Source organism: Dendropsophus ebraccatus, chromosome 11 (genome assembly GCF_027789765.1).
Source record: "Dendropsophus ebraccatus isolate aDenEbr1 chromosome 11, aDenEbr1.pat, whole genome shotgun sequence".
In the NCBI taxonomy this organism is placed as follows: Eukaryota; Metazoa; Chordata; class Amphibia; order Anura; family Hylidae; genus Dendropsophus; species Dendropsophus ebraccatus.
In genome coordinates, this window is record NC_091464.1 from 91,380,021 (window position 1) to 91,391,376 (window position 11,356).

The 11,356-nt window shown below is 50.1% G+C and overlaps 1 protein-coding gene across 1 annotated transcript; it reads left to right on the forward strand.

The window, feature by feature from the left end:
• The first annotated feature begins 6,054 nt into the window (after positions 1-6,054).
• Positions 6,055-6,618, forward strand: LOC138767440 (octapeptide-repeat protein T2-like). The gene has a single exon (XM_069944940.1). It carries the CDS (start codon positions 6,055-6,057, stop codon positions 6,616-6,618), a length of 564 nt encoding a protein of 187 aa, XP_069801041.1.
• Positions 6,619-11,356: the final 4,738 nt, after the last annotated feature.

The window sequence follows — 11,356 nt, forward strand, 5'->3', positions numbered from 1 at the left end:
CTTGGTTGCATCCTTCCTGCTACTTACCAAGTTTCATAAAGAGCCGGTGTCCCTGTTATATAGGAGTCTGCCGGTTGTTGCTGAATGATCATCAGTAACGTTATTGTAGCATTATTCAGCTGTCGCCATCCTGCACCCTTACACTCTCACCATGGGCAGTGGAATACCCTTTGAATGTAGGGTCTAGCTATCTACCAAACGGAAGTCTCCCTACCTGTTATATAGGGGGTCTATCTAACTATTGTTTGGGAACATAGACTACTACTCTATGGGGACACAAAGGGGGCACATACCTGTACGGGGCACTCTTATTAAGGGGGAACTATTACATTTTGCATTGTAGTGATTTGCTCCTATGATTAAGCCCCCCCCCCACATCAATCAGGATAATCGAGCAAAGAGAGAAGAATAGGAATACCCCCCCCCCCCCCTTATGAGCGGGATGCCAGCTGCTGCCCACCGCGGTGCAGGTGACAGCGTTTCTGTGGGGTTGCATCATGGCCTTCTCCTTGCATCAGGTGCTTACTGCTCCTCCATCTCTATAATTACTGAATCGTCACCATATAGGAAGAGCTGGAAACTCTGCACCCAGGGGAAGAGAAGGAAAGAAACCCGCATCATTACATTACCACTCTGCATATTTCTATCTCTGCGGATTACTCATCATCTCCTATACCCCAGCTTACTGTCAGCGACCGCCAAGGCTCTTAGATACCTCCTGCTGCTGTTAGATACAACTGTATCCAATCTGTGAGGAACCACAAATATATCAGCAGAAGAGGAACAAAGCTCTCTGCCAGATATGTACAATGTTTCACCCTGGAGCTCACAGAGCATTGTCTACACTGGATACAGCTGAGAGCAGGACTAGCTATGTACAATGTATCAGTCTGGAGCTCACAGAGCATTGTCTACACTGGATACAGAGCAGGACTAGCTATGTACAATGTATCAGTCTGGAGCTCACAGAGCATTGTCTACACTGGATACAGCTGAGAGCAGGACTAGCTATGTACAATGTATCAGTCTGGAGCTCACAGAGCATTGCCTACACTTGATACAGCTAAAAGCAGGACTAGCTATGTACAATGTATCAGTCTGGAGCTTACAGAGCATTGTCTACACTGGATACAGCTGAGAGCAGGACTAGCTATGTACAATGTATCAGTCAGAGTCCAGGCTGTAGAGCTCACAGAGCACTGTCAGACTTCTCAGCTGTAAGGGCATTACTATTGGGCCCAGGCACATATAGAGCTGTGAAGGTTTTCCTTGCTCTCTACCATTATGAAGGCCGTCGTATGGAGTTCCCATCATCTCTTTAGGCCTCTGTTTCCGTCTCCCTCCCCCGTCTGCTGTCAGTCAGTGGCGGTTGTGTCATGTGCGGCGGTGCTGATGCTGCTCCTGGCTGATCACGTCGCTGCTCTCTGCATTGTCATCTGTTTGCAGCACGTGATCCATTATTCCTGGAGAAGGAGGATTGTGCTGCAGCACCTAAGAAACTGCTGATCCTGAGTCAGGGCTGGAGCTGGATCATCCTCTCCCATTCTATATTACCAGGCAGGATTCTCTTCCCTTAGATTACTCCTGTATTTGCTGTATCGTACAGGTGTAGCAGAGCTCACAATGTCTTACCTGTTCCGCCATCGGGCACCACATCCCACAATCTATCAGTACAAGCGATCTACTAATAGAGAATGCAATGCCTAATAAAATGTTCAACAATACAATAAAAACAAATATTAACAGCGTGACCGCCCCCTTCCCACTTTCCCCCATTCATTACAAACAATAAAAACAGGAGTAACCAGGATTATTTCAGCAGCAACCAATTAATCCTGCGCAGTGAACGCCATAAAATAGGTAAAAAAGAAAGAAAAGGAAGAAAAATCTAAATGTCACGTATACTCAAAACCGCCCTAAGAAGAACTACAACTTATTGAGCAAAACAAACCCAAAACCTTAACCCCCACATATCTCAATCCACAAGACTAAGCTATGTTATGAGATCCAGAAGACTGTGATGCCAAGCATTTCACGTCCCCTCTCTGTTATAGTCATTGTGATTCTGAGCAGATTTTCTTTATTTTCCTAAAGTTACTCCTTACCCCAGAAAAACAGCTCTGAAGTGTTGGCCACCAGGTGTCTCCCTTCCCCATAATCTGCTGTTTACTGCCCGATGATGGGGGAAATCTGTCTTTGAAAGATGGGGTGGGGCTTAGCTAATTCTATGTGCAGTTGAGAGTGAGAGAGGGAAGATCCAACAGACCTGATCACCACAGATCCACCAGACCTGATCACCCCAGATCCACTAGAGCTGATAACCCCAGATCCACTAGACTTGATCACCCCAGATCCACCAAACCTGATCACCTCAGATCCACCAGACCTGATCACCTCAGATCCATCAGACCAGATCACCCCAGATCCACTAGAAGTGATCACCCCAGATTCACTAGACCTGATTGCCCAGATCCAGCAGACCTCATCACCTCAGATTCACAAGGCCTGATCACCTCAGATTGACCAGACCTGATCATCCCAGATTCACCAAAACTGATCTCCCCAAATTTAGCAGACCCGATCACCCAAAATCAGCCAGACCTGATCACATCTGATCCAAAAAACTTGATCACCCCAGATCCACTAGTCTTGATCACTCCAGATCCACCAGTCTTGATCACCACAGATACAGCAGACCAGATTACCCAGATTCACAAGACCTAATTACCCCAGATTCACAAGACCTGATTACCCTAGGATCCACCAGATCTGATTACCCCAGATCCACCAGACATGATCACCCCCAGATCCACCAGACCTAATCACCCCAGATCCACTAGACCTGATTGCCCAGATCCAGCAGACCTCATCACCTCAGATCCACAAGACCTGATGACCCCAGATCCACTAGACCTGATGACCCCAGATCCACCAGACCTGATCACCCCAGATCCACTAGACTTGATCACCCCAGATCCACCAAACTTGATCACCTCAGATCCACCAGACTTGATCACCTCAGATCCATCAGACCAGATCACCCCAGATCCACTAGAAGTGATCACCCCAGATCCACTAGACCTGATTGCCCAGATCGAGCAGACCTCACCACCTCAGATTCACAAGGCCTGATCACCTCAGATTGACCAGACCTGATCATCCCAGATTCACCAAAACTGATCTCCCCAAATTTAGCAGAATTTAGCAAAAAACTTGATCACCCCAGATCCACTAGTCTTGATCACTCCAGATCCACCAGTCTTGATCACCCCAGATACAGCAGACCTGATTACCCCAGATACAGCAGACCTGATTACCTCAGATTCACAAGACCTGATTACCCTAGGATCTACCAGACCTGATCACCCCAGATCCACGAGACCTGATCACCCCAGATCCGCTAGAGCGATTGCCCAGATCCAGCAGACCTCATCACCTCAGATCCACAAGACCTTATCACCTCAGATCAACCAGACCTGATCATCCCAGATTCACCAAAACTGATTTCCCCAAATTTAGCAGACCTGATGACCCAAAATCAGCCAGACCTGATCACATCGATATAAAAAACTTAATCACTTGATCACCAGTCTTGATCAACCCAGATTCAGCAGACCTGATTACCCCAGATTCACAAGACCTGATTACCCCAGATCCACAAGACCTGTTTGCCCTAGATTCACCAGATCTGATCACATTGGATCCAGCAGACCTGATTACCCCAGATTCACAAGACCTGATTACCCCAGATCCACAAGACCTGTTTGCCCTAGATTCACCAGATCTGATCACATTGGATCCAACAGACCTGATTACCACAGATCCACTAGATCCCAATGTGGAGAGTGTGCAGGGAGGTCTGTAGTGCTGAGAATGACACTTCATACCTCAGAATGTGACATCACTGCCGCTTTTCCTAGGGACCAATGGACTTGTGAAACGTTAACCAGTAACCATAATGGCCCTCTCCCCGGTTATAAAGAGGACGGCGCCTGTAATCACTGTGGGCAAATACTAGAAGAAGCCATTACGATAGCGGAGAGCGGGCGCAGACGTGTGAAGAGGAGAGTAATGAGCGGCCACTCTGCAGCCGTGATTACCCCATAGTGAACAATACAGCGGCATCGCCGGAGAGCACTTTGTGGTGGCGCAGAGTGGGGGTCATTATTACCGGAGCTCTTCCTAAATGGAGGCTTTTTGTAGTCCGTGAATAAAGGCGATCCGATGGCGACAGGAAGAGTAGCAGAAAATTAACCACTCGTGTGCAGGTTGTCTCAGACATAACAAAGGCCTTCTGGGTGTACATGACGCCTGTAAGGAGCGGCTAAATGACGACCTGTGGGAGATGAGCGCCGCAAACACAGACATTATCTAGTGCAATCACTGGCCTGAGATTACATACACAGGCACAGCCGCCAGCGCACACCAAATACACTGGTGGCAGAGACCAGTTTGTCATTAGGCTCTTATACAAATCCTGTTCACTTTATTTCAATGAAAATTAGCAGCAATGGCCAATCCAATGGGGTGTCAAAAGTCCTTAAAGGGGATGTGTTATTAAAGGGGTAGTTCACCAAAAGTGTTTTCAAATCAACTGGTGGCAGAAAGTGGCAGAGATTTCTAATTGACTTCTATTTAAAAAAAAATCTCCAGTCTTCCAGTACTTATCAGCTGCTGTATGTCCTGCAGGAAGTGATATATCCTTTCCATTCAGACACAGTGCTCTTTGCTGCCACCTCTGTCCATGTCAGGAACTGTTCAGAGAAGCAGCAAATCCCCATAGAAAACCTCTCCTGCTCTCCAGACTGGAAAGAATACACCATTTCCTGCAGGACATAAAGCAGATAATAATTACTGGAAATCTGATTTTTTAATAGAAGTAAATTATAAATATGTATAACTGTCTGACACCAGTAGATTTAAAGGGGTAGTGCAGCAGTAAACAATTATTCACAGAATAACACACATTACAAAGTTATACAACTTTGTAAAGTATGTTATGTCTGTGAATGGCCCCCTTCCCCGTGTCCCACCACCCCCACCCGTGTACCCGGAAGTGTGGTGCGCTATACTCACCTGTCACGTGCCGACTCGTCTCCGATCTTCAGTCAGCGATGTCGTCTTCGGACGGCCGGGCCGAATCCCTCCGAGCGTCCTGAGTGCCGGCCGCCCTCTTCAGCGTCATCAGATGCTCAGCCGCGATTGGCGATTGGCCGATGACGCAGCAGAGGGCGGCCGGCACTCAGGACGCTCAGAGGGATTCGGCCGAAGACGACATCGCTGACTGAAGATCGGAGACGAGTCGGCACGTGACAGGTATGTATAGCGCACCACACTTCCGGGTACACGGGTGGGGGTGGTGGTACACGGGGAAGGGGGCCATTCACAGACATAACATACATTACAAAGTTGTATAACTTTGTAATGTGTGTTATTCTGTGAATAATTGTTTACCGCCGCACTACCCCTTTAAAGGTTTTTTTTGTTTTTCTGGACTACCACTTTAAGGTCTGTTATTTTGCATTGACATACGTGATGGAGACTCTCACTTCTCTGCTGACACCAGACAGGGATTTTGATGGCCGGGATTCCAGATCTGATGGCGTCTCAGTCCCTTCTGTGAACTCCCCAGACTTCAATTTGTGTCCCAACGTCCCACAGTCAAGGAGGCCAAAAAGCACTCACAGCCGGATAGAAGTCATTACTGTATGGCCTCCAGAGCAGCGCTCAGTGCAGGAGCTCTCATCTGTATTACCAGTCTGCTCATGTAAGGGTGTAAGGGAACGTAACACAGACACATAAGACGCCGGATTTTATGCATCTAAAGCGTCGCATTTCATTGCCCAAAAAGTGCTGAAAAGAGACATGTGACTTCCTTTAATGGCAGTTCATTGCTGAAGATACCATTAAAGTCATAAAAGTGTCATTAAAGAGCATAAGCAGCTGTAATACAGTCAGCAGGAGCAGACGCCGGACAGCAGAAGCAGACGCCGGACAGCAGGAGCAGACGCCGGACAGCAGGAGCAGACGCCGGACAGCAGAAGCAGACGCCGGATGGCAGGAGCAGACGCCGGATGGCAGGAGCAGACGCCGGACGGCAGAAGCAGACGCCGGACTGCAGGAGCAGACGCCGGATGGCAGAAGCAGACGCCGGATGGCAGGAGCAGACGCCGGATGGCAGGAGCAGATGCCGGACGGCAGAAGCAGACGCCGGACGGCAGAAGCAGACGCCGGATGCCAGGAGCAGACGCCGGAGGGCAGGAGCAGACGCCGGACGGCAGGAGCAGATGCCGGAGGGCAGGAGCAGACGCCGGACGGCAGAAGCAGACGCCGGATGGCAGGAGCAGACGCCGGATGGCAGGAGCAGACGCCGGACAGCAGGAGCAGACGCCGGATGGCAGGAGCAGACGCCGGATAGCAGAAGCAGACGCCGGACAGCAGGAGCAGACGCCGGAGGGCAGGAGCAGACGCTGGATAGCAGAAGCAGACGCCGGACAGCAGGAGCAGACGCCGGAGGGCAGGAGCAGACGCCGGATAGCAGAAGCAGACGCCGGAAAGCAGAAGCAGACGTCAGACAGCAGGAGCAGACACCGGAGAGCAGGAGCAGACGCCGGATAGCAGAAGCAGACGCCGGACAGCAGGAGTAGACGCCGGAGAGCAGGAGCAGACGCCGGACAGCAGAAGCAGACGCCGGACAGCAGGAGCAGATGCCGGACAGTAGGAGCAGACGCTGAACAGCAGGAGCAGACGCCGGACAGCAGGAGCAGATGCCGGACAGTAGGAGCAGACGCTGAACAGCAGGAGCAAACGCCGGATGGCAGGAGCAGACGCCGGACGGCAGAAGCAGACGCCAGACAGCAGGAGCAGACGCCGGAGGGAAGGAGCAGACGCCGGATAGCAGAAGCAGATGCCGGACAGCAGGAGCAGACGCCGGACAGCAGAAGCAGACGCCGGACAGCAGGAGCAGATGCCTGACAGCAGGAGCAGACGCTGAACAGCAGGAGCAGACGTCGGACAGCAGGAGCAAACGCCGGAAGCAGATATCGGACGTCAGAAGCAAATGCTGGCTGGCAGGAGCAGACGCTGGACAGCAGGAGCAAACGCCGGACAGCAGGAGCAGACGCCGGACAGCAGGAGCAGACGCCGGACAGCAGGAGCAAATGTTGGACGGCAGAAGCAGATATCGGATGTCAGAAGCAGATGCTGGATGGCAGGAGCAGACGCCGGACAGCAAGGGGTGATGCTGGACGGCAGGAGCTGATACAGAGGCGTAACTAGAAATGGCTGGGCCCCATAGCAAACTTTCCAAGAGGGCCCAGCCGGGTCACGGAGCGGCCAGTCTCTAAATAGATCGGGGATCTTTTTAGAGACCGGCCACTCCGTGACCCTGCCGGGTCCCAGAATGGCCGGTCTCATACGGCCATAATACGGTCTCATGGCCTGGCACTGCACATATATATCCAGCCTGGTGCCACACATTATATATATATATATATATATATCCAGCCTGGTGCCGCACATTATATATATATATATATATATATATATCCAGCCTGGTACCGCATGCATATATCCTGTCTGGCACTGCAAGGAAAAATGGGAAAATTCGCATTATTCTATGATTGTATGCAGGGTGACTATAATGCATAAGCATATACTTACAGGAGGAGGAAGGAGCTGTCACGTCTCCGGCAGGAAAGAGCTAGGGGTCGGAGGTGTTAGTGGTCCTCGGTGCAGGCAGCGGCCTCTAGCTGCTACAGGAGAAGAGGAGTCTCCAATCAGGGTTCGCTCACAGTGACCAGGGGAGAGAGAGAGGGTGCACCCATGTTTTATCCTCCCCCCCCCTCTCTATATACTGTAATGCGGTCGGCTGTGATGCTGGCAGTTATTTACCGTTATATGGTGGCAATCCACTCAATTTCCACATTGTGTGAACAGAGCCTTTCTGTGTTTTCAATCCACTCCTGGTTGAGGTTGCAAAATACTGACCAAATACTGACTAAAATATACTGTGTGTGAACCCAGCCTATGACTGTATGTAGTGATGTGTGTGTGTGTGTGTGTGTGTGTATATATATATATGTATATGCACACATCACTAAATATATATATATATATATATATATTTAGTGATGTGTGCATAGACAGTATATGGCTATGTTCCCACAACGTGAACATCCGGCCGTTCCGTGACTCCGGCCGGGTCATGGAACGTTCAGTCTCTGCCCGGATCATCGCGGCCAGTACTTAAGTACCGGCCGGATGATCTTTTGGCCGCAGAGCTCTGATGCGGGCATATCACCAGGCGCCCGCATCAGAGCTTCCCCCTGCACACTATGAAGTTATTTGCGGCCCCCGTGCAGGATCCCGGCCGGAGCGCATACCATGTGTATACACTACCGCCGGTATCCTATAGCTGAATAGGTTATTTTCACAGGCACAACAACGGCCGTACTTTTAGGTAGTGTGAACATAGCCTATATATGTATGTAGTGATGTGTGTATATACAGTATATAGAAGATATATATAAGAGATGCAGGATGGATGGACATGGCTTCTGACAACTTCCAGTCCTATACTGTCTAGTCAACTTCTAGTCCAGGCAACAGCCGTATTACATGGGGTGATGACATAACCGTGGCGTTCATCCTCTGTACCGCCTGCGCACTTTTGCCACTGTTCACTTTTCGCCATCATACACTCAGTATTAGCTGGTCAGGCCTATCCCACCCTATTCTCCTCGACACTCAGAGCATTGCATTGTATGTAGAGATCACAGCAGCATGCTGGCAGCAATATGGCTGCTACATCTGTGATGAGCGGCGAGATGATGTGATAACTACATGCGGTGTACTCGATGGCGATGGTAAAAGAGATAGAAATGATGGAGAACGTGCAGCGAGCAATAAGGGGAATACCGGCTGTAAGCCTGTGATACGGGCGGAGTGTTTCTTCTCAGCATCTCCTGGGGGAGGCATCAATAGGCCTGAAAGCTTCTCCTTCTATGTGTTTTATAAGAGCAATAAACTTTGAAGGGATGTGGGTATTGAGAGCACGTGCGCTATTTACGGCCTCTTTACGGCGCGCCCAATTCATGGCTTCTTCCCACCAGGGAGATAAAGGACAAAATGGGAAGAAGAAGGTCTCCGAGGTTTGTGCTTCTCCTGCCGTGGAGATTTACGACCCTGGTTACTCTGCCAATAACATCCTGACCCCGGGCACAATTAGTGTAAGAGCCGCCAATAGCGGAGATGAAGGCGCGTGGCCGAGTAGCAGGGAGTGTATCCGCCTGTAATGGAGGAGCTCCATCATTACATAGTGCTGGCATGGGAGTCAGGGTGGGACCAGGGTCTCCAGGGCCCAACACTAAAAATTGATTCCTGAAGCCAAACCTGAAGCTACATGGAACTATCATCCGCTCCATCAGCCTCGTACAAATGTGCGACATCACGTGCGACATCCCTCCCTGTAACATCTGCTCCGTCACACCATTGTACTTGGAGAAAACACAATTACCCAAAACCATGTGTCTCCAAACTGCGCCACTCCAGCTGTTGCAAAACTACATTTCCCATCATGCCTGGACAGCCAAATCCAAAGCTTTAGCTGTCCAGGCATGATGGGAGTTATAGTTTCGCAACAGCTGGAGGGCCACAGTTTGGAGACCCATGCCCTAAATTATACAAATAATGCATATAAACTAATAATACCGCCATATAGTGACCATATGCTCTGCATGCTGCAGTCTATACAATAGAATACAGCGAGGCTGAGGATGAAGCCACAGGGAGGATGATGACTCTGATGCAGAATGTGGTGATATAATTTGCCCCTCACTTCTGCAGACACCCCCACCCTCCATAGCAAACACCCCGATAGAATAATATCCCCACTGGCTGCTGCCCCGAATGCTTTCACTTCTGTACTTTTAGTGCTGCCAAATTCCCCCTATATAATATTGCTATAAGAATAGCAGATGGAAAGCCAGACCCCTAATTGGTTGCAGCCCACAGACCAGACTTCTGAGATCAATGTCATTTGGATTGAAGGCCAGAATTCTGTTTTCATTCAGACCCCAGAACAGACACCTGAAATGAATTGACCCCAGAACAGACACCTGAAATGAATTGACCCCAGAACGGACACCTGAAATGAATTGACCCCAGAACGGACACCTGAAATGAATTGACCCCAGAACGGACACCTGAAATTAATTGACCACAGAACGGACATCTGAAATGAATTGACCACAGAACGGATGCCTAAATTAATTCAAACCTCAGACCCCTAAATTTAGATCCCTGACCAGATGCCTGACTACAGACCCCGGACCAGACCTCTAAATCTATTCAGACACAAGAATTCTAAATTTATTCAGACTCCAGAACAGACCCCGAAATTCATCAGACAGCAGACTAGATCCCTAAATTTATTCTGGACCCAGACCAGACCTCTACTTATTACTGGTGTACTGAAAGTCACCTGGTTCCATCATGGTTGTAGACCATCTGGAGGAGTCATTGGTTCCCCACTGGGTCAATCATAACCTTGTAGGGGATTGCACTATATGTTTTGGGATGGCACTGTGTCTGTGGGGATGGCACTGTATATGTAGGGATGGCACTATATCTGTTGGGATGGCACTGTGTCTTTGTGGATGGCACTGTATCTGTTGGGATGACACTGTGTCTGTGGGGTTGGCACTGTATAGGTTGGAATGGCGCTGTATCTATTGGGATGGCACTGTATATGTGGGGAAGGCACTGTATCTTTTGGGATGGCACTGTGTCTGTGGGGTTGGTGCTGTGTATGTGGGGTTGGTGCTGTGTCTGTGGGGTTGGCACTGTGTCTGTGGGGTTGGCGCTGTGTCTGTGGGGTAGGCGCTGTGTCTGTGGGGTTGGTGCTGTGTCTGTGGGGTTGGCACTGTATATGTGGGGTTGGCCCCGTGTCTGTGGGGTTGGCCCTGTGTCTGTGGGGTTGGTGCTGTGTCTGTGGGGTAGGCGCTGTGTCTGTGGGGTTGGCACTGTGTCTGTGGGGTAGGCGCTGTGTCTGTGGGGTTGGCACTGTGTCTATTGGGATGGCACTGTATATGTGGGGAAGGCACTGTGTCTGTGGGGTTGGCACTGTGTCTGTGGGGTAGGCACTGTGTCTGTGGGGTAGGCACTGTATATGTGGGGTTGGCCCCGTGTCTGTGGGGTTGGCCCTGTGTCTGTGGGGTTGGTGCTGTGTCTGTGGGGTAGGCGCTGTGTCTGTGGGGTTGGCACTGTGTCTGTGGGGTAGGCGCTGTGTCTGTGGGGTTGGCACTGTGTCTATTGGGATGGCACTGTATATGTGGGGAAGGCACTGTATCTTTTG

Coding starts and splice junctions, on each gene's coding strand:
- LOC138767440 (XM_069944940.1), top strand. CDS start 6,055: ATGGCAGGAGCAGACGCCGGATGGCAGGAGCAGACGCCGGACGGCAGA.